This window comes from Dipodomys merriami, unplaced genomic scaffold, assembly GCF_024711535.1.
Source record: "Dipodomys merriami isolate MVZ:Mamm:240054 unplaced genomic scaffold, mDipMer1.0.p SCAF_25, whole genome shotgun sequence".
Classification (NCBI taxonomy): Eukaryota; Metazoa; Chordata; class Mammalia; order Rodentia; family Heteromyidae; genus Dipodomys; species Dipodomys merriami.
In genome coordinates, this window is record NW_027203937.1 from 14,535,018 (window position 1) to 14,557,983 (window position 22,966).

At 50.9% G+C, this 22,966-nt stretch overlaps 1 protein-coding gene and 1 pseudogene across 5 annotated transcripts; both read right to left on the bottom strand.

Annotated features, from left to right (window-relative positions):
• Positions 1–7,035, bottom strand: LOC138836565 (elongation factor 1-alpha 1 pseudogene; annotated as a pseudogene).
• Positions 7,036–9,100: 2,065 nt separating this feature from the next.
• On the bottom strand, positions 9,101–21,095 carry Tsku (tsukushi, small leucine rich proteoglycan). 5 transcript variants are annotated; one of them, XM_070034959.1, is made up of 3 exons: positions 21,024–21,040; positions 19,839–19,945; positions 9,101–11,545 (listed from the first exon to the last, which is right to left on the bottom strand). In XM_070034959.1, the coding sequence occupies exon 3, from the start codon at positions 11,535–11,537 to the stop codon at positions 10,464–10,466; it is 1,074 nt and encodes a 357-aa protein (XP_069891060.1). In that variant the 5' UTR covers positions 11,538–11,545; positions 19,839–19,945; positions 21,024–21,040; the 3' UTR covers positions 9,101–10,463. The 5 variants fall into 5 exon arrangements, with proteins under 5 accessions (XP_069891060.1, XP_069891058.1, XP_069891061.1 ...); XM_070034957.1 differs by lacking the exon at positions 21,024–21,040 and adding an exon at positions 20,127–20,190; XM_070034960.1 differs by lacking the exon at positions 21,024–21,040 and adding an exon at positions 20,127–20,190 and having other exon boundaries at positions 19,835–19,945.
• Between the last annotated feature and the right edge of the window lie 1,871 nt (positions 21,096–22,966).

Below are 22,966 nucleotides of genomic sequence, written 5' to 3' on the forward strand. Positions count from 1 at the left end.
TTTCAAAGGTGTGCTTCTGCATTTGCCTCTGTGCGTTTCATTCCTTTTTCTCATTAACATTGCTTTAATGTATCTCAAAATTTTGTGATAGATATTTGGCCATGTTTCTATTGAAAAGTACTGATTTTTAAAAGCTACTAACTTAAAACTGCTACACACACACAAAAAGGCCCACAAAACATTTTCCTTTCCTTCTGAAGGTTTTGTGATGTATTGTTATCATTATCCAGTCTTTCACTATTAAACTTAAATGTCCAATTAATACAAACGTTTTTGAGACTTTTCTTCTACCACTGGTTAAGCTGAAGCTACAGGGGTTAGGGATAATAATAATCACTCGGCCTTCTGAGCTTTCTGGGCAGACTTGGTGACCTTGCCAGTTCCAGCAGACTTCTTGTCCACAGCTTTGATGCCACACATAGCAACTGTCTCCTATCACAAACAGCAAGATGACCCAGAGGAGGATAGTCAGAGAAGCTCTCCAAATACACAAGGCTTGCTAGAACCATATGAACCATGATGGCATCACTAGACTTCACGAATTTAAGACTAGCTTCCAGCTTCTTACCAGATCTGCCTTCAAGCTTCTCTTTCCACTCAGTAAACTTGCAAGCAATTTAAGCTGAGTGACAATCCAGGACAGTGGCTTAGTTAGCACTGATTTGGCCAGGATGGTTCAGGAAGGTCACCTGAGCAGTGAAGCTTCCTTGGGTGAATCATTCTTGCCGTCACCAGCAACGTTGCCACGGCAAACATCTTTGGCTGACACATTCTTAACACTGACTCCCACATGGTCCCTGGGAAGAGCTTCACTCAAAGCTTCGTGATGCATTTGCATAGACTTCACTTCAGTTGTGACACTGACGGGAGCTAAAGGTGACCACCATGCCAGGTTTGAGAACACCAGTCTTCACTCAGCCCATCGGGATAATACTGATACCACCAATATTGTAGGCAGCTTGAAGAGGAAGATGGCAAAGGCTTGACAGGGGTCAGTTGGTGGCAGGATGCAATCCAAAGCGTCAAGCAGGGTGGTTCCACACTGTCACCTTTATGGGTGATTTTTTCCATCCCAAGTGCCTATTGGCAGTTGGCTTTAGCATACTGTCACCATTCCAACCAGAAACTGGCACAATTTCTTAATGTAGGTGCTGACTTCCTTAATGAGGTCCTCATCTCTCTTCTGGCCCAGTGGAATCTATTTTGTTAATTCCAACAATGATCTGTTTCATATCCAGTGTGTAAGCCAGAAGACCATGCTCATAGGTCTGCCCATGCTTGGGAGATACCAGCTTCAAATTCACCAACACCAATAGCAACCATTAAGACAGCATAGTCAGTCTGGGATATGCCTGTAATCATGTTCTTGATGAAATCTCTGTGTCCTGGGGCATCAAGGATGGTCACATAATGCTTGCTGGTCTCAAATTTCAACAGGGAGATGTTCAATAGAGATACCACGCTCACGCTCAGCCTTCTGTTTATCGAAGACCCAGGCATACTTAGAGAAGCCTTTTCCTATCTCAGCAGCCTCCTTCTAGAACTTCTCAATGGCTCTTTTGTTGGGGCCCCCACATTTGTAGATCAGATGTCTAGGAGTGGTGGATTTGCCAGGATCAATGTATGTTATGACAACAATGTTGAAATGGGTCTTTTCCTTTTTCCATTTTGGTCTGAACTCAGTGGTGGTTTTCAGGGAACCTGTGTTCTGATTTCAAGCCCATTGCAAGAAAAGCCGCCTCTGTGCTTTTCTTATGGGGATCTTCTACCAGCCCTTACCCTCACTTCCTCTCCTACTGCCCACAGAAGGGAGGAAGAAAATAAGCACCCGGGCCATCAAGAACAGGCCAGGCTGGCTGAAAACAGCACCCTCTGGTGGGGTACAAATTTCATGGGGCAAGTCAGAGACCTGCATTCCCAAGCTACTGCTCTACCTGCAACTGTTTGTTTTTTCCAGGCCTGGGACTTGAACTCAAGACCTGGGTATTGTCCTTGAGCTTTTTTGCTCAAGACTAGTGCTCTACCACTTGAGCCATAGCTCCATTCTTGGCTTTTGGTGGTTAGTTGTAGATAAGAGTTTCACAGACTTTCCTGCCTGGGCTGGCAGGAAAGAAAGAACCTTGATCCTTAGATCCTGTAGCTAGGATTACAGGTTTGAACCGCTGATGGTGGGCCACAACTGGATTCTTGCATGTTTCCTTAGTCAGATGGAAATCTACATCTGAACACTACCTATGGTGGCTTGCTACCTTGTATTGCCACAGTCTGGACCACACCCCAGAGCTGGCTAAGAATCTCTCCCAAATACATGTCTTTGAAGTGTTTGTGGGAGGGATCCCACCCACTGAGACTAAGCTCATATCCTGTACTCCCTGCTCCTTTGAGTCACTCTCAGAATCCCATTGCCTTTGTCATAGAGTTCTATTATTCTTGTACCTTTCACTCTTCTAGAGAAAGGGCTTCCTACCAAATCAGTTAGCTCCCTGCCAAGTCTAAGTAGACTCTTGTGCAAGGTCTGCCAGACATGTAATGTTCTTGGCCTACCCTCCCTGCTTCTTTCCCCCTTTTTTTTCTTTTCCCTTTCCTTTGCTTTTCTTCCTTCTCCTCCCTCCTTCCCCCCTCCCACCTTTTCAACCCCAGGCACTCAGAACCAGGAGAAGAGGACCTGAGACACTGAGTTCAGGTCCCAGAGGAATGAGCTGGTGCCAGACTGTCCTGCTTTTCTCATAGGAAGGTGGCAAAGAGCAAATGAAGTATGACATGCCTAGGGCAAAGCCTTGCCCACACCCAAATATACAGTGAAATCATCTGGATCTGCTTGTTTTTAAGACCTGAGGTCTACCTCCTTCCTCAATGTTTTAGAATTATCTAATGTTGAAGTTAAAGTCTAGAACATTTAGGGGGAAAAGAAGGAGATTCTGAGTCTTTCTGGGGCGTGGTGATCCACACTGCAGACCGCTGGGGAAGGCAGCAAGTTTTGGAAGTGAACTGGTCCCTTCAGACCTGTGAAGCTGAGGCTGGGGGAGGTGGGAGGCAGGACAAAGAGTCAGAGGAGGAGCTCAGGTGTTCTGGGACAGGAAGCTAGCAAGACACAGGTGTACCATGGGTGCTTACACCTGCTGCCCATGGGAAAATGAGGCAATTGCTGCAAGTCTTGATAGCTGAATTCTGCCACCAACTTGCTGTGCAGCCTTGGGCAAGTTACTTAACCTCTCTGGATCTCTTGTTCACCAGTGACTGACCCATTTATTAATTCACACAGAAGAGAATTATTTACGTGCCTGGGGTAGTTGGGAATGTTTCCCAGAGGGGGTGGCTGAGACAGGCAGGCTGAGAGCTAACCAGGCCATGGTGGAAGCAGTGGCATGAGGACAGGGAAGTCTTTGTTACTGTAGGCAACACTCCTCCCTTGAGAACAGAGGTCTGAGTAGACTCCCTCTTGAGAGGCCTCAGCACCCACCATGTTCCAGTCCTGTCCCTAGCCCCACCCTCCAGCCTCCTGTGTCTGCAACAGATGTTGGATTTTACTATTGAGCAGGACCGGTGGAGGGAATGACAGCCCGTGTGTCTGGTGGGTGGGTAGGGAATAGGATTTCAGGCTTGTGTTAAGCAGTCTTTTGCCTACAGCCTAGGGAAGTGCCAAGAAGCTCCACGTGTCCCTGGATCCCCTGGGAAGGCCACTGACTTCTGGATTTCCTTCTCTTCTTTCTCCCCTCCAAGTCCAGTGGCCTCACCTGCCCCCAGGCTGCCCTGGACTGGTCTCCCGCCACTCTCTGTACCCCTCAAGGGAGCCCTAAATCTGGAGGAAAGCTCCTTGAGGGGAAGGAAGGGGATGCATCTCAGAACAGTGAGTTCAAGTCCTTGTTCTCCCAGACCCCAGCCAAGGTGGGGGAGAAGAGGCCAGGGAAAGAGGGTGGAGGACACTGATCAAGTGAAGGGAGGGGCCACCTATGGGTGGCCACGAGACAAAAATGTCTGGAGCTCCTAGGCAGAATGGCTGCTCACACCCTTAAAACGCCAGCATGATGCTGGTGTCCTCTAGGAGCCTTCTCTCCATCTTCAGCTGCCCATGCTCCCCTTAGCAAGGAGGAGGGAATGTGGCAGCAGGCTAGCAGGTGGGGGTGGTGTGGCTAGAGGCTGTGAGCCCCAAGTGGGGCTTTGGTGTGGTGGTGTACTTCTCTAATCCCAGCACTCAAGAGGCTTAGGTAGAAGACTGTTAAGTTTCAAGGCCAACTTAAGCTATATTGCAGGACTCTGCCATAAACAATCTTATGTCTGGGGTTGGCACAGACCTGGTTCTGAATTGTCCTTCATTGGAAGTACTTTGTCTTAGCCAGATGCAGCTGGCTCACACCTCTAATCCTAGCTACCCAGGAGGCTGAGATCTGAGAATCATGGTTCAAAGCCAGCCTGGAAGGACAAATCTTTGATACCTCTAATCCTAGCTACCCAGGAGGCTGAGATCTGAGAATCATGGTTCAAAGCCAGCCTGGGAGGACAAATCTTTGAGACTATCTCCAACTAGCCTAAACCAAAACTAGAGGAAGTAGAGGAGTGGCTCATGTGATGAGTATCAGCTATGAATGGAAAAAAGCCAAATAAGAGAAAGGTGGCTCCAGTGATAAGAATACTAGCCGCGAGTGGAAAAAGCCAAATGAGAGAAAGAGAGAGTACAAGGCTCTGAGTTCAAGCCCCAGTACTGGCAAAAAAACAGAAATAAAGTACATTGTCATAATCAAAGTCACAGATCCAGTCCAGATTCAAGATGACTATGAAGACAGGGGTTTCCTGAGTTTACTAGTGTCAAAGGGCATCACACTGGCTGCAAGAGAAGACAGCACAGGAACGGGACTTTATCTTTTAACTACATTCTTCTGGGCCTCACAATCATGCCCCTAGCATCAGAGGCTTACCAGCTATGCTATCTTAAAAAGTTTTTAGGCTGGGCACTGGTGGCTCACGTCTGTCATCCTAGCTATTCAAGAGGCTAAGATCTAAGGATTGTGATTCAAAGAGCAGGAATGTCTGTGAGACTCTTATTCCCAGTTAACTACCAAAATCTGGAAGTGGAGCTGTGATTCAAGTGGTAGAACACAAGGCTTGAGAAAAAAGCTTGGGAACAGTGCCTAGGCCCTGAGTTCAAGCCCCAGGACCAGCACAATAAAACAAAACAAAAAACAAAACCCCAAAACCAGTTTTTGGGATACAGTACATTGTAAGAGTAGGCAGGGTCCTAGACACCATCTCTCCACCTCCCTGTACACTCTTGGCATCCTGAGCTCTGACTATATATGAGGGATGTGACTAATTGTCATAGCTTGAGTCAATAAGCAATCATGGCATTCCAGGCTATGGACAAGACTGTTGAGAGAGAATGTAGAGGTGAAAGTCTTCCTCAGTCTCCCATCCCAGCAGGACAGCTAATTTTTCTCCATACCTCCATCTTGTCTAGACCAGATAGTAGCAGACAGACCTCCGGCACGGAGTCTACTCGAGTACATTGCTGAAACAAAATATTGGGCTTTAAAGAAACTGAGTTAGTTGGGTGGTTTGAAATGTCTGAGACAGAAGATAGACTATCTCACACAAGTTCCTGAGCAGTATGGCTTCTGTGACCTTCCCCTAGGAACTCACAGCCCCGGAGGAGCTACTGAGGAGCTGCTCAGCAGCAGGCTTATATGCAAGAGAAAGAACTTTCAAAATGAAGATGAACCAAGTGCTGGTGGCTCACATCTACAATCCTAGCTACTCAAGAGGCTGAGATTTGAGGATCGTGGTTTGAAGGCAGCCTGGGCAGAAAAGTCCATGATATTCAATTATTCACCAAAAAGCTGGAACTGGAGGTGGAAGCTGTGATTCAAGTGGTAGAGTGCCAAGCTTAAGTGGAAAAAGTGTACTGAGTTCAAGCCCCAGTACCAGCACAAGAGATATAGAGAGAGGGAGGAAAGGAGGAGGGAGGGAGGGAGGAAGGGAGAAAGGGAGGGGGGGGAGAGTGTGAAGATAAGTGATATTTCACTCTACTCTGAGTACCATTCTGGGCACCAATGTACCTATTCTCCATAGCATGAGGGAATATGAGGCTAAAAGAAAGGTTGATGGCTTCCACCAGGACCAGGTTATAAGTGGCCATGCCAGGTTTTGAGTCCAGCTGGCTTCCCTTGAGTCTGGACCAGTTACACTCTGTAAGGCATCTGGAATCAGTGTCTTCACCCAGTCAGGGAGCCTGGCTTTCTTCATCCCAGCAGAGAGCAGATGCCTCTGTTTATCACTTCACTTAGGATATCCCAGTTACTTAGGGAGCTGAGATTGGGAAGATTTTTTTTTTTTAAAAAAAGACCTTATCTCAACCAATAGCTGGGCTGCATTTCATTGCAGCTACAGTGTGAAGCATAAATAGGAAGATCACCGTCTAAGCAAGACCCTATCTCAAAGCAAAAGAGATGGCAGTATGGTTCACGCAGTAGAGTGCCTTCCTGGCAAAGTGTGAAACTCTTTCATACCTCACTGACGACAATCTCTCTCTCTCTCTCTCTCTCTCTCTCTCTCTCTCTCTCTCTCTCTCTCTCTCTCTCTCTCTCTCTCACACACACACACACACACACACACACAGTTCCTAGATTGACACTTCTGCTCTTCAATATCTCTTTTTCTGTATCTTATATCCTGTATTTAATAATTACATACATGTAATTATACATACACATGTATACACCAAGAAATACAACTGTGCTTGTATGCCCAATTTAGAACATCTTGACTAATGAGTATGCAACATTAAATGATAAATAGCTTTGAGAATTAAAAGAACACAGGAAGAATCTCCTTAGCCCAACCAACACAAGTCCTCATAAATACCATGACTAGTATTTAAATAAGCATAATAAAACAAAAAGAAGCACAGGGCATGTGACTTAACTGCAAGGGTATTAGCTTTGCTGGAAATAGAGCCCTGGACTGACATTGGATGCTGATGTATACGGGGATTATAATGAAATTTGCTACCTGAGACCCCAGGTAATGCTGTGCAATGGACATCGTCTCTTGCTCCCTCCTACCCCATGTGGATATCAGTTATTGGTAGAAGCTGTCATTAATACGGTAAGTACTGTCAGCAGACGTTTGCGTCCTGTGAATGCTAGCCAGCAGGAAGCACTGAACAATGATGGGCCGGGCCGCATGTGCCTACTATGTGCTTTGATGGACTTTTAGGTATGAATAGACTTTAGCTCTAGTAGAAGCAGGGGACAGCTTCTGCCTCCTACATCCAGGCATTGCTCTTCAGAAAAACATTCTATGAGTGAGTTTGGTGTCTTGGTGGTGGTATCTGCTTCTAGCCTGTTCTCTCCGTCTCCTTTTTTTTTTTTTTTGTACCAGTCCTAGGGCTTGAATTCAGGGCCTGGGCACTATTTTTTCCTCAAGGCTAGCGCTCTACCTCTTGTGCCACAGCTCCTCTTCTGGCTTTTAGACTTTATTGAAGGGTTTCATGGACTTTTCCTGCCCAAGCTGGCTTTGAATGGCCATCCTCACATCTCAGCCTTCTGAGTAGCTAGCATTGCAGGTATGAACCACTGCCTTAAAATTCTTCTTTTAAACAAGGGATCATACATATTCATTTCACATAGGCTTCCACAAATTAAGTAGCCAATTCTGAAGCACAACTACTAAGTCTTTCTTGGTCTTTCATCTATGAAAGAGCCAGGAGGGTGAAGGACTGTGACTGTGACCCTTGGTCTTTCCTGTTCTGTGTTCTGGAATCATAGTATGGCAGATATTTAGAGCTGCATAACTTCCCCCAGTGATATACAGTAGAAACAGGTGGAGTCTCTGTGCTTCTTTTGGTGTCTTGGAACCATCCTCCCTTCTCATCCCATTTTCCACGCTCAGAGAAGTGGCTTAGTCAAAGTTATGCAATTGGTTTGTGAATCTAGGATTAAAAAAAAAAACAAAAAACTTTTCTGTGGACACAAAACAAGATAAGCAACAGTTGGGGCTGGCTTGAGAGGACTGGCAACAGACTGAGCCCTGGCTTGGGTCTGGCCCTAATTGGCCACAAGATGGCGCTTCAGGCTAGGTAGATGGATACGTTTCCTCCAGGCAGCTGCCCTGGGCTTCAAGTCAACCAGAAGGTGGAGGAGTGGGGGTGGGGGTGTTCAGGCATCCTTCCCATCCAGAAGGATGGGCCCTCAGTGTGATGGCATCTGCACTGCTCCCCAAAAGTGTCTTCACCTCATCCCAATTAGCAGGCAGGAAACTACAGATTCCTCCCTGCCCTTCTGTACCCTTTTGTCACTGCCAGGTTGACAGTGGCCAGCTTGGACTCAAGGACTAACCAGAGGTAGGGCTGCCTGAAAAGCACTGATTAACAAAAGTCAAATTCCCTGGATGGATGCCTACGGCTAGAATGTTCTGGACCCTGTGCCATTGACCCCTCATCCATGACCTCTTGTCCTGAGCCATGTGGATCCTCCACAGGGCTCTAAAGGTGTTGAGCTGCTCTTACAGCCAGGAACCCTGTGTGTGTCCCTCCTTCTATCTCAGTCTCCCTAGGGCAGAGGTGGGGTGCTAACCCTGTGGTTCAGAATAAAGTAGGTATCATCAAGTTTGTGATGGTTGTTGATGATGGTGATGGGGACCTGGAGACTTTGGCTGTAGGACAAAGCTGCTCAGAGCAAAGGCACCCAAATGAGCTGAAGGTGAGTGCTTGTCCCTGGAAGTTGAGAACAGGAGTTGGGGGCCCTGTGATGGCTCAAATGTCAAGGATGGAAATACTATTGCATTTGACAGAGGAAAGTGATGTTGACTTCAGTGAGACAGGAACTGGGTCTAAGGTGGGAATGAGCTGAGAGGCAGAGATGGGGTAAGAGCCTGGTAAGCTCAAAGGTATAGTTGGATGGCAACTGGTAGAGCTGGTGCAGGGACGGGGGAGAAGGTGGACATGGTACAGATGCTGTGGAAGTCCGGTCCACTCAAGTGGCTCCCTCCTGTCCCCAAATCCTGTCAGGTTACTGGGCTCTTTCAGGAAAATAAGCTGCACAATAAGGCCTGACATCCTTGTGGCTCCCAACTCCGGCCTAGTGATTGTCAGTGAACACTGGTTGACTGATGGAAAGAACTCTTTATGGTGTTTATTAAACCAAGATCAGGTGCTGAGTGGGCAATGAGTGTGGGAAAGTCAGTTCTCACTGCCTTGTGGGCATCTCCAGGACCAGCTCTGATACCCTCTTGGCCATGGTTGGCTGGCTTCCCCTCAACTTGTGCCCAGGACACAGCATTATATATAAAAAGTGAACAAATGCAACTCTTAACAAATGACACCTTTCCATCCCCTGCCAGCAGAGGTGGGGTGGGGGTGGGGCTTGAAAATGACAATCCATTCAAAAGGCTATAACTCTTTATCAAATGAAGACAAAGGGCTGGGAGGCTGAGATGCTACCCTGGAGGTGGATGGGGAGATCCTGTCTCTTTCTTTGGCACTCCCAGGGCCTCCATGGGTCTGAATCCAGGAGCCTCCTTGGAGCTCATGGCCAGGTGGTGCACCAACTCTCTGGAAGAGCATCTGCAGGCAGGGTCTCAGGGGAAAGTGGAGCACACTGCCAGTTGACTCTGGGGGACTCTAGCCCAGAGAAATGGGCAGGTCTTAGACTGGTATCCCCAAGCTCGCACAGGCCTGTAATGATAAAGTGACTGCCTCTGCCACATGGCTGGTCCCACCTCTGAGGCCTTGACCTTGCTGCTGCTGCTGGAGATGGTGAGGAAAGGGCACAGGTGGCAGCAAGGAGCCCAGGAAGGAGAGCAGGAGGGGAGGTAGGGAGAAGACAGGAAAGTGCAGAATACCCCCTTTTCTAGGCAGGAGGCTGAGTTCCAGTCATGCCTGCACCCCTGCAGGATCTTGTTAGCAGATGTGCTTCTGCAGGCAAATCTCCTATCGGCTCACAAGAAGGGCTGGACTGGATTCTCACCAGTCCCTTCTATAATGAAGCTTCTATCCAGACTCTACAAGAAAAGGGTGACGTGGACCTCATGGACCCAGAGCAAAGGGGTATACTATAAAAGAAACTTCTGCCCCTGAGTGAGTAGACTGTGGACCAGGGGGGCCACTCAGCCCAGAAGACCCATGTCTGGCCTGCAGTGGTGGCTCCCGTCTACACTCCTCCTATCAAGGGTCAGGTCAGCCCAGACAGGACCGAAGGCACTTACAGGGTGATTGGGGAAGGGCAGCAGGAAGGGACAGAGCCTAGTTTGGCATAGTTCAAGGATTAGCTTCAGGGACAAAGGAGCAGGCCTTGTCACCGAATGTGGGTCCCAAGTACAAAGTACCCCTCCTAGGCCCTCAGCTCTGTGGTTATGCCACCATGCTGGCCTGTAGACTCTTCACTGCCATTGGCACATTCAAAGTTAGGTGACACCTGAGCAAGCCCAGGGCAGCAGTCTGTCATGTGGCCCCAGGCCACACTATTCCTTTGTCACAAGGTATCTGGGCCCCTGGCAGCAGATTCCTGGGTGTCTCCACAGTGCAGGACTACCTTGGGGCTAGAGCCAGGCTGCCGGGGGTAGGCACCCTCTCGCACCAGGCGCCGGCACTGCTTGTCCTGGCCCACACTGACGCTCTGCAGTGCTGGGAGGTGGTGGAGCAGCTTCTCAGGCAGAGACGCCAGCCCCGTGCCTGATAAGTCCAGTTCCTGCAGTGAGTCCAGGCCTGAGAATACCTCCGCTCCTGACCACTTGAGCTTGGGGTTGCCTGACAGATCCAGGACCTGCAGGCCCAGTAGATCTTGGAAGCCATGAGGTGCCAGCTGGGGAAGACCTTGTAGGTTGGCTAGTGACAGGTGTGTCAGGCCTGCTAGCCCTGAGAAGGCCCCTGGGCTGACAGTGGCCAGAGGGTTTCCATCCAGGCTGAGATAGCGCAAGGGCAGGTCTCGGAGATTGGGCACTGCACGGAGTCGATTCCAGGCAAGGTTCAGGCTCTGAATGGAGGGCATAGGCAGGCTGGCTTGTGTGGGATGAGGGACCAGGCGGTGAATGAGGTTGTGGGAGAGGTCCACGTGCAGTGCCCGGCCCTGGCTGTGGGTGGTAAAGGCAGATATCAACACCTCCCGGAGGCGGTTGTAGCTGAGGTTCACCTCACTCAAAGGAGAGCTGGTGAAACTGTCAGCTGGCAGGGCTGCCAGACCATTGTGGCTGAGGTCGAGAGACTCCAGGTAGCGAAGGCGGGAGAAGGTGGTGGGTGAGATGCTGGTGAGCAGGTTATGGCTGAGATCCAGGCCAGCCAGGGTAGTATAGCCTGGCCCTGCCAAAACTGACTCGTTCACCATCTCCAGCCGGTTGGAGGACAGGTCCAGGTGGGCTGTGTCCAGAGGGATGGGCACAGGCATGATGTAGGGGCCCAGGCCGCTGCAGTCCACTCGAGTCAGGCTGAAGCTGTCAAAGAGGCCGAAGGTCTCCACCTCGCACTGGCACCCAGGGAAGCATGGCCGGGTTGTCTGGGCTCCACTCACAGCTGGTAGTAGCAACAGAGGCAGCAGCAGGGGCCACGGCATGGTGGGGGCTGCAGAGAGAGCCATAGGTGAGGGTAGGTGGCATGTGATAGCTCCTAATCTATCCCCACAGACACAAGTCACATGACTGGACCCTGGTCCCATTCTCTTGAAATACTCTCAGAATAGGCCCAGTCCTTTTCTGGCCCGTCTCACCATCTGCATGATAAAGGGAGTCAGGCCTGGTTGGCTAGGTGGACTTGAAACAGGGAGCAGCAGAGCCCTGTCTGATATCAGATCAGCAGATGTGAGCAGCCTGCTCTGGCTGAACCTGGAACCTTCCAGGCCTGCCAGCTGCTGGAGATACAGGTCCTGCCAGGTAGGAGCTCAGGGTGTTGAGGGGAGGACTAGGGGGCTCCTTCCACCTCTGCTGAGCAGGTGCAGGTACTAGGTGCTGTGCATCTGTCTGGGAGCACGGCCTCATTTAACCCCCACAATCAGTATGTGAGGCGGAGGTTTCCATTTCCATTTTACCTAAAGGAACTGAGCCTCAACAAGGTTAAGAAATGTATACACAGGCACCCAGTGCTGTGCACTTAATGGGGTACAGACACAGGAAGCTGCCCCTGCTGCCGACTAGCAGGGGGTGAGCCCACACTCTAGCCTTCAGACCAGGACCATATTCCCTTGCAATGACTGTCCCTACCTTGACACAGCCCCTTGGTCTGTCCTCACAAGGCAGCATTTTCCCCTTCCAATAGGGGACTGTCTGGATTCCCAGCTAGACTTGGGGACAACCATCCCCAGCTCTTCCCACTTGCTGTGTCCTCTACTCCCAGCTGACATTGCTAGCACACATCTTGATCAGGCTGCTGGGCCGATTCCCCATTATACAGACGAAGAAAGTTTCAGAGACCTGACCCCATACTAGCAAGAGCAAGGCAGGATTAGAACTCAGACTTGCTCAATCCCAAAATTTCCATCAAATTTATTGTCTCTAGCAGTGTTGGTAGGGGACTGATGGAGAGGCAGATCTAGGAAGAATTTCTGTCAGGGACACAAGCTACAAGGTAAGCCACTTCCCTCTCCAGACTTGTCATCCTCTCTGTAGAGCTGCAACAGTAGCTGCCAAATGTGCTATCTTGTCACATCTAATGGTCACTCACACCCCACTGGTCAGACTCAAGGACCTTGTTCATGCCCACTCCAACTCCTAGAGTGTTAGCACTAGCAGGAGAACCAAGGAACAAGCAGCAAGAGTAGATCCCTGGATAGTTAGGGCACTCAATGGGGAGATCAGAGTGTCCACTCTGCCGGGATGCAGGAGAAACCTGTTCATCTAGGTGGCCTGCTCTATGTCCTTACCCTCCTGCCCTATCTCCTTCCCACTTGCCTTTGAGGGAGGGGTGGGAGAGGGGGTAATGGTAGGAGGGACATGGCAGTGAGCAGGAGCAGCTAGATAGGTTTACCAGCCCTGCATGAAACTTTAAAGTACTAGCCACTTGATCTGCATTCTGACTGCCCTGGGCCAGGAAGAAGTGGGCCTCTTCTTGCCACTCCCCTTTCTTTTTTTTGTTAAAGGCCAATTTGAGGATTAAACCCAGCCCAGGTGCATCCTGGGCTTGGTCCCAGCTGAGGCAGGACAGAGCATTCCAATGTTTGTATCAAAAGGAAAAGATCAAGTTGCTTCAGGTCCCCTTTGTTCATGGGGGTGAGCTCCTCACCACAGCCTCAGCTGCCCTGCTAAGCTGATCTACCCAAACTCACCCTTTCTGGGTTTAAACAAACACACAAAGGGCCCCGAGATTAGTCTTTGGTTCCCAGAGGTACTTATACAATGTGTCCACGAAATGCCAAGTGGCTTCTCACAAACTCCTGCTTATGTAACTGGCAGCCCAAGCACAGACCACGTGTCCGCTCCAGCCCCCAGCCTTGTCCTCTTCATCATAGGTCAGCAAAAGTTTATTAATTCCCCCCCCCCCCTTAAAACACCTTACCAACTTTGGAGAGCTGTGCCCAAGTGCAACATGGGTTTCCTAGGCACATTTGGAGCTGAGGCAGGGTCCTCACAGCTGAAGTAAAACAGGCAAGAGTGTACACCAGGTTACCCACCAGGGTAACTTGGCTGGCATATGCTCCTAGGGCCCTGACTCTACCCCACAGGGTGAACACCTCTGCTAGGGCCCCTGCTCTCCATCAGGCCTGGGTCTAGGGCTAGATATTCCAGTGGGCAGCAGCCATAGTGACAGCCAGAGCCAGTCCTCATAGTTGCCCAGTGACACCAGCAGTCTTGTTCCCATTTACCATAAGGAAACTAAGGGGCCCAAGAGTTACTTGCTAACCTGTGAGACTCTGGGACTTTCAGAGAGAGGAGTCCCCTGGGCAAGAAGGTGCTTATGAGGATTGGTGGCCCCATGTGGGGCATGCCCAGCACAACAGGACACCCACAGATACATGGTTGGGGGAAGGGAGGCTGTGCTTCTCCCAGGCTGATACTAGATGTAGTCTCCCCAGAGAAGGGACCCAAAGACAGGGCACAGGAACAGTCCAATAATCCCTAAGGATAGCCAGGCGCCCCAGGTCTTTGTCCCTGCTCTAGCCTAGACTGTTCCTATCATTGGTCCCATCCCATCTTCTCCTATAGACCTCAGGTTCTCCATTTTCTAAAAGTTAACAGAAGCATTGACTTTGGTAAATTGCTTCGTAAATCTAAAAAGCATGGCCTTAACTCTACAAGTCCATGTGGGGGAAGGAGGGAGGGGTTATGAGGATACCATGGCCCCTGTTCTCCTGGGACTTACAGTCCAACAGTGAGAACAGAGACCTGCTCGCAGCGAGATCACTAAGACTAGCTGTAGACCCATGAGACTAGGATCTGTGTGACCTTCCCAGTTTTGTTTCTTTTGAGGCCGAGTTTTCCCATCTATAAAACAGTATTAACACTGCCTTCCCTGCATCTTGAACTCTTCCCTCAGAAGAAAGGGAAAAGCAAATGAGCCACCACGAAGGAAGGCTGAGGGAGAAAAGAGATCACTGGGCCAAGATTCATCTCCTTTCTGTAAACTCTGATCTGCGGGTAAAATATCTTCTGATCAACCAGGTTATGGAAATAAGAGCAGGGAGACCAGGGCTTAGAAATCACACTTATCCCTGAATCAGAAGAAATGTGCTCCTCCAGGGCCAAGCCATGAGTTGTTCATTGTTGGGCTTGTGATCTTGAATCCATACTGACTCTAGGGGAAGTCTGGAACACAGAGTATGGCCCTCCCAGCTACAGGAAGTTCTCCCTGTATGACACTGGGGCCCTGCTATGAGACACCCTTCTAAAGCAGCTTTCATCACCTCACAGACCTATTAGGTTGTTGTTACTTATACTTAGTACTTCTCTCCCAGGCATGGAGGCATCTGTAAACTGTCCAGTCTCTCTCTCCCTTGCCCAAGCCCCCATGGAGATTTAAACCCTCCTTGCTGGTCAGAGTGGCAACAGCTATCACCTTGAGTGATTCTGAACAATTCTGTCTTTGCTCGCAGGTCCCTTAACTCAGATGTCCTTTTGGCAGTCATACATGGCTGAGGCCTAGAGAGGGACAGTGACAGCAGGAGAGCAGCAGAGCAAGGCCCAGGAGCAGGGATCTGACACCTCACACAGCTCTGGCACCACACATCCACCCATCTGTCCAGGCCAACCATGGAACAAAGCCCACTCTGTCCATGCAGGCTACCCCTCCTTCTTGGCCTCTCACACCTCAGGCTCTATCAGTAGCCTCCTTCAGAGGCTACTGAAAAACTCTGTCATTTCAGACATAAAGTGTGAGTAGTGTGAGGCAGCCCCACCTTCTTTACCTGAAGACCTCTCCCCCACCAGCCCTAAAACCAGAGCCAGGCCTGGCCAGGCGCACAGCAACACAGAGTTGAGGGTCACAGAGCTATCTGGCAAGGCGGCCATGAGACTTTCTGCACTCAGGTATGGGTGGGAATACTCAGACGTCTCAGCCTAGTTGAGTCTCAGTGTCTGCAAAAGGGATAAGCACAGAGGGCTCAGGAAAGGGTATATGGCACATGGTGGACAGCCATGACAATGATTTATTGAAAGCAGGAACTGTATTCTTCACATTCCTACCCAGGTTCCCAACACAGCCATGCATCCAGCAGGCTCACGGCTGCTAGTGTTTGCTGGCAAGGTCCCAACTTCCCTGTGGAGTTAGGTGTTCGAGCCTGAGCCCTCCTGATCCCAGCTGCCTGTGCTGGTGCAGCACTACAGCACCTCTGGCCCACAGAATTTGCTAGCCTTCTCCCCAGAAACTTCACTAGAGGAGCTGTGGCACGGAAACGAGGTGGGCAGGGGAAAGTCACAGCCTGGCCCAGGGCCCAGCACCTACCTGCAGCAGGCAATTTTTTTTGTTTTGTTTTTTGGCCTGGATCAGCTGCAATTCAACTCTGGGCGGACTCTCACCCAACTCTCCTTAGTCACAAGCTGACGCTACTGAAATCCCCAGGTGGAAATTTCATAAGTGTTCTGCCCTCTGACCACTTAGTCAGCTCTGGAAATGCAAAGCTGAAAGAATTTCAGGGCCAAACCCAGAGAGCCTGGAGAGCCAGCTCTGCACAGAATCACTAATGCTACACATCTGCAGCAGCACACCAGCCCACCACGGATCTCACCGGTGTCGTGTTTCTGTTTCACCACAGTCCTTGACCATGGGGACTGCTGCCCATTATTGAGCTGGGGAGGACAGGAACCAGGACTCAAATCCAGATGTCTTAGTTCCAACCAGAGTTCCTTATGTACTCTGCCTCAACATATAAACAGGCTTTTGGGAGCAACAGTTTAGGGTTGAAGAGCTGGAATTACATGTTTACTTCTGCTCTCCTGTGTGTGGGGGAAGGGAGTCATGCTAAGTTTCATATCCATGGACCTGAGCCCTAGGCCTTACATGGAGAAGGCACTATATGAAGGCACAACAAGGGATACTTCACCAAAGGATACTTCAGCCTTTCCCATGCTTCCTCAACTGTTTCTCTTCAGTCACCCTGCAAGATGAGCTGTTTAAAGAAGCTCAGAGACGTTTAGTGACTCAGTCACGGAGCCAGTATGGACAGACGCTAGACTCAAGATCTAGATATTCCAAACCCATCTCCCAGCCTCCTCCATTACTCCATCACTGGTGCAGATGGGGATGACAGCCCAGCACCTTGCCCAACAAGGATCACCTACAGAGACACCAGCCAAGATGTCCAATGCTGTTTTCTCCTTCTAGGAGATTGTCCAACTCTTATTAATCTGATATAGCATGGGAAGACCCAGGGAATGCAGTATAGGCAGAGAAAAGGAGTCTGGTGGCCAGGTAGACTGAGTTTCAATGCTAAAGGATCTCACCTGCTTCGAGGATTGTGTAAGCTTCCTTCCTGACTCTGTGTGCTCAACCTGTAATGTGGAAAGTACTGCTCCCAGTGGGTCACTGAATTTTACCCAAGGGAAGTAAGGACTCCGCCTGGCTGGCACCCACAAGTGCTTGCTGCATGTCAATTCCTGCCTCTGATGGATAACTACAGGGGCCAAGGAAGAGAACAGTAGAGCAAAACAGGGCAAGAATCCAAAAGTCATTCCCTGAGGCCTTGGATTCTTTCCGATCAAGCTCTTCCAAGGAAGCTGGGAAGGTGGCAGAACCCTGAGGACTTGGAGTCAATCAGCAGCCACTCTAGCACAGGTGGGTCTCTATCTTCCCTCTCCCTCATCCCCAAGTCCAAGTTAGGCCTGGGAGGTTTTGCAGCAGCTTCCCATAGGCCCAGACTCCCAACTACTGAGTTCCAGAAGAGTGTACCTCTCAACAGTCAACCCAAGGCCTTAGCATTGTGCTCTGTATAAAACCCATTCCACAAAGACCTTCTCAGGCTAGAGAGCTGCCTGTTCCTTCTAATAAAGATGACCAGGGACTCTTCTTTCGTCTACTACAAACTCTCACATGTTTGATTCAGAAGCAATCAATCCCCTCTGTGAGGCTTTCCCAATCTAACAAGCCCTTCATCCACCAAAGGGACACCTGGGTTGCCATAGCCTGTGGCTGTCTATAAATCTGTGTCTACTTCCTATCCAGCATGAGGCCCGGCCATATACAGGTGGGTAAAACTAGATGGATAAAATGTCGGGAACCAAAAGCTTTCTTCTGCTTGGGGACTCTTGCAAGACAGGGCTTTGCCAAATGGTGAAATGAGCTCTGGGAACAGGGTAGATGTTGCTTCTATTGTTGGTTTCACAGTGCAATACATACTGAAAACTTCTTGTCATAGGAGCACATGGAAGTAATTATCTTATTTACCATTCATTACAGATCAGTGGAACAAGAGTTACTCTCCTCATCTGAAGGAGAAGATTGAGAATGAGACAGGCAAATTTACTTGTTCCCAGTCACAGAACTGGAAAACAGCAGAATGTAAATAAACCCCTAGACCTTCTGATTCTAAGAGGATAAAGTATTTTGCCTCCAGATTGATTTCTCCAGAACCCATAAGCCACAGGAAGGTTTCTTAGAAATACCAATCTCAACCAGGCACCGGTGGCTCACACCTGTAATCTTAGCTACTCAGGTGGCTAAGATCCAAGGATTGTCATTCAAAACCAGCCAGAGCAAGAAAGTACTTGAGACTCTTTTCTCCAAAAAAAATTACTCAGAAAAAGCTGTGGCACTGTGGCTCAAATGGTAGAGTGTTAGCCTTCAGCAAAAGGAGCCTAGGGACAGTACCCACGTCCAGAGTTCAAGCCTAGGACTGGGGAAAAAAACAAAAAGGTGCTTGTTTAGACTCTTCTCGATCAGCTCTCCTCTGCTTATAGGTTCAAATCCCAGCTCATAGTAATTCTTAGTGATTTGGCCTGTTTTATTCTCCCAACCTCCCTGACTTGAAGACCTTGTATCTGACAGTCCCCAAAGCTGACCACCTCTGTGCTGTCTCCAGAACACATGAAGTCCTCCACTCCAGTAGAAGCTGATTGCCCCCTGCATATGAACTGACTTCCAAACCCTGACAAGGTCACAGGCTCTGACAGGTCCTCCCCAGGCAACTCCCATGGAACCTGTTTTAGAACTTGCTTTAACAGGAGACTTTCAGGGTGGGCTAGCCTCCACTAGGAAGTATCCTCAGTGCCCAGCCCTGCCTTATCCAGAGAAAGGATGGGTGACTTCTTATGTGGATCCCTCTCCTTTAAACCAAAAGTTATGATTAAAAAAGAAAATTGATTTGGACTTTGCCAACCCTCTGACTAAATTATAATACATGCATGTGTGGATTACCATGGTGAAAGCCCTTTGTACAATTAATATATGCTTAAATTAGTTTAAAAATGAATCATAGGGGGAAGGATGGTAGGGGGAAAACAAAGGAGGAGGTAACAATGCTCGATAGGAAACATACTCATTACTCTACTCATGTAACTGTAACCCCTATGTACAGAATCTTTACAATAAAAATATATATGGAAAACAATGAATCACAGGGAAGTAAAAAAGAGCTACGTTAGGAGAATGGTGAGGGAATAATAGGGAAGGTTAGGAAAAAATGAAAAAAAAGGGAGGTTAGATATGAGATTGAAGTATTTATATGCATGTATGAAAATAGAAAGAGACCTGTTGAAATTGTATTAAGGGGGAGGAGGATGAGGGAGAAAGATGGAGGGGTTGAGTATATTGTACGGATGAAAATGTCACAATGAATGCCCCCTCTGTAAACAATTAATATATGCTAACCAAATTCTTCATTAAAGTGAGGGGGGAAAGTTTGTGTGGTGGCTCACACCTGTAATCCCAGAAGGAAGGGGGAGGAGAAAGAAAAGAAAGGAGAAGGGGGTGGGGGGTGGATAGCCTATCAACTCTTTCCTTTCACTCCATTCTGTCTCCTCAGCTCTGGCCTTTAAACTGTGCAGTGGGTGGGTTGAGGCCTCCCCCAAGCTGTTGCATTTCAGCCTTCCCTTCCTGAGAACCAATTAGTGCCTGAGAATTAACTGGGTGAGTTAGAACTGAGGTGTATGTTAAGGAGTCTAGTGTCTACAGATTTTGGGATCTCAAGCAATTAGAACCCCCAGAGAGGAGAGACCTCCCTTTCCAGTATGTAAATAAGAAAGGAAAAGGCCTACAGTTGCTGTGTGCTCCCCAGGGTAGCGGTTTATACCCTCCCTTTTGTCCAGCAGTTACTAGCTAAGGAGTGGGGCAGGGGTAGAAAGGTGATGAGAAAGGTTCTGTTTGCCACTCTGGATCAAAAGCCCAGCAGGATTGAGCCTCTCGGGACAGTGTCCTGCAAGTCTAGACAACCAAAGGGCACAGCGCACAGCTACCACAGAGCAGAGATGAAAGCCCCGAAGTTTGAGTCACCTACTGTCCAGGCCAAATGTGGGCGGATGCTGCTTTCAGCCGGGCTCCGGCAGCGCTGGTTATCTGGACCACAAGATCGCTCGCTCGCTGGCTCTCTAGAGAGTTCTCACCCTATCCAAACGGTGACCGAGACTCAGGGAGGGCGAGCGACGCGCCGGGTGCCCTCCAGGGGTCACCGATCGTCCCACTGGAAACTCTTGCGTGCAGGGTCCCCCCTCCCCTCCCCGCCGCGGGGTCCCGCGAGCCGGCGCGCGGAGCAGGCCCGGCTCCCGACACTCCGTGGCCTTCTCACCTCCGGGATGGCAGGGCAGGTCCCCCGACTGTGGGGACCAGAGGCAGGCGGAGTCCGGGGCTGCAACCCCTTTCTCAGCCGAGCAGATGGGTCTTTCCCGGTGCCACGGTCCGTCGGAGAAGCGCGGAGCGGGGTGCAGCGCCGGCGGCCCGCTCCTCGGACCCCGTCTCCAGCCCCAGGTTGGAGCCGAAGACCAGCCGCGCGTCCCGCCCTCCTCCACCGCGGGGGGTCCCGGGCGGGGGGTCCCGGTCGGGCGTCCGGCACACCCCGCCCAGCCCCGCCGACCCCCCGATCCCAGCCCACCCCTTCCCGGCCCCCGCCGACTTCAGGACGAGGAAGAGGGCAGGGCGGCCAGGCCCCCCCTCCGACCTCGCCTCGCTCGGGCCGCGAGGACCCAACGCTGGCGCCCGGGGAACCCAGAGAAAAGTTTGAGGCCAAGTCGGGAGGCAGCCGGCGACGGCGGCCGGGGGGCTCGGGCGGCGCCCGGCTCCGCGCGCGGCCCCACGGACACGTCGGCGGGCGGGGACCGCACCCGCCGTCCCAACCAGACGCGAGCGCGCGAAACGCGGGCGCGGACAGCCGTGCGGAACCGCGGACACAAAGGCCGGACGCGCGTCCCGACCCCACCACCCACCGACACCCCCTCCCCGGGCCGGGCGAGGCGGCCCTCACAAAGACCCCGGCCCCGGGCAGAGGGGCCTTTGTCTGGGGAAGCCCTCCGCCCCGCGGCCGGGGCTGCCCGAGCCGGACACCAGGAAAAGTTGAGCGGCCTCGGCGGGACCCGGCCCCGCCCCTGCGCCGGCCGCCGGCTGGGGCGGCGAGGTTGGGGTCGACGGCTCGGGACCCGCCCGGGGCCACGCGCGGAGCCCCGCGGCGCGCTCGGGGACCCGCACCCACCTGGAAGGCTACAGCCGCCGCCTCGGCACGCTCGCCCGGGCCGCCCGGCGCGGGCCCTCCGGCCGGCGCTTTTCTCCGCGCGGCGCCGCGCGGCCTCCGCCCACCCCCCTCCCCGGCCCCCGCCCCCGGCTCCGGCCTCCGCCTCCCGCCCCCTCCCCGCCCGCCCCGCAGCTCCGCTCGCAACCCGGCACCCAGTGGCGGCTCGCGCTGGAGACCCGGAGGCTCAGGGAGTGTCGCCCAAGTGCCTGCCTAGCCGGCCGCGCTTCCAGCTCCGCCCCCCCCCTCCCCGGCCGCCCCTGAACCCGGGTTCCACCCTAGGGAGCGTCTCAAAAGTGCTTAGCTCCTGCTTACTCCAGCCGGCCTAGCTCCCAGCTTCCAGCATCCCAGATCTCAGTTCCTCCCCGGCCCAACTCCTCCCCGCCCCCCCCTCCGCCCAAAAGATCTCAGCAGATGGTGGCGCGGTCTGGAACATCTGGAGGTCGCTGGAGAGTTGGGGGTGGCGGGGAGAGGAAAGAGAAAGGATTGGAGAAAGCCCACTGGGAGGAAAAACCCGGTTTAGGAAGAAAAGCTGGTGGAAGAAAGAAAGCCATCCGACTTTTCTTTTTCTTTCTTTTTTTCTTTTTTCTTTCCCTTCCTGGAGGGAGCCATTGAGTTCTGGCTGGATTTCTAAGAAGAGAAGCTGCTGTGTGGCTAGGTAGCAGTTTAAATCTATCCCTCCCTCTGCAACCCGTCTTCTTGAACTTTTTTTAAATGCTAAGAAAGGCAGGGGTGGGAGGAATCAAAACCACTTTTACGAATGGAAGGATACTTTGGTCTTGGCCCTGGCCCACCTAGAAACTTCTCCACTTTGAAGAGGCTTCTGGGTGGCAAGATGGGGGCAGTCCCTGTTCTAGGGACACCTCCCGCCTGGCCTGCCCTCAGCAGTGGCCCAGACTTGTTAGGCCCAGTCTTTTTGTTCTTTTCCTTGTTACTTAAAAGCGAAATTTTAAAAAGCCACACACATAAAAATGCTTGGGCTTGTGTGTCTTTGCCTGGGGAAAAAGGTAAGTCTCAGGGAAGCCAAGTCAACCCTGCTGCTCTGAGAACTAATTGGCTTTGCAGATTCTTCCCTCTGCTCTCAAAGTCATGTGAGGTCATGGAGACTCCCAGGGCTGAGATTCCCCCACCCACCAGTTAGGGAAGTAGTAGTGAGAAAGTTAGGGGTCTGGTCTTACAGGTTTGGAAGGTAAGACCAGGTTTCCCTTTCCTATTCCCATCATCCTCTCTGTTAGAGTTAGGGAAGCAGTAGTGAGAAAGTTAGGGGTCTGATCTTATAGGCTTGGAAGGTAAGACCAGCTTTCCCTCTCCTTTTCCCATCATCCTCTTGTTAGAATCCAAGGGTCCTCTTCATAGTCAGATTTAATAAGCAGGCTGCTGAAATTTGGTTCTACACCCCTGGAGCCTTCAGGAGCCCAACCCTTCTTCTTCCCTCTGGCCACAAGGCTGATTGAAGCCTGGATAGAAGAGTGCCGAAATCAACAGGGGTGATGGTGGGGTATCAGGCTGGAATAGGTTTCAAATCCCTGCACATAGCAGTTTCCTAACCTTGGAGACTCAGTGTCTGCTGCAGTTAGAGGCTGTTGTAAGAAATAAACAAGGTAACTTAGGTAAAATATTGGTTTGGCTTACAGGAAGTTCCATTGTGTGGCTGTAATTATTAAAATGTATCCCATTTAGGGCTGAAGTTGGAGTTGGAAATCCTGAAGGCAGGGGAGGGTTCAGGAATGACCAGCTGGCTCTGGATTGTCCAGCTTGCCTCCTGCTCACTGCTCTGCTCCCAGGGGAGGTTCTTTTGAAGGAACCTCCTGTCCCTGGCCTGAAGACTTCCATTCTCCCTTCCCTAGATGTACTTTGAAGTGAAATACTAAACTTCCCCAGAACTTGGGAAGTTGGGTGCTTACTGC

Bases quoted from the DNA above. Each gene is read 5' to 3' on its own strand.
- Tsku (XM_070034958.1), bottom strand. From the start codon at position 11,537: ATGCCGTGGCCCCTGCTGCTGCCTCTGTTGCTACTACCAGCTGTGAGT.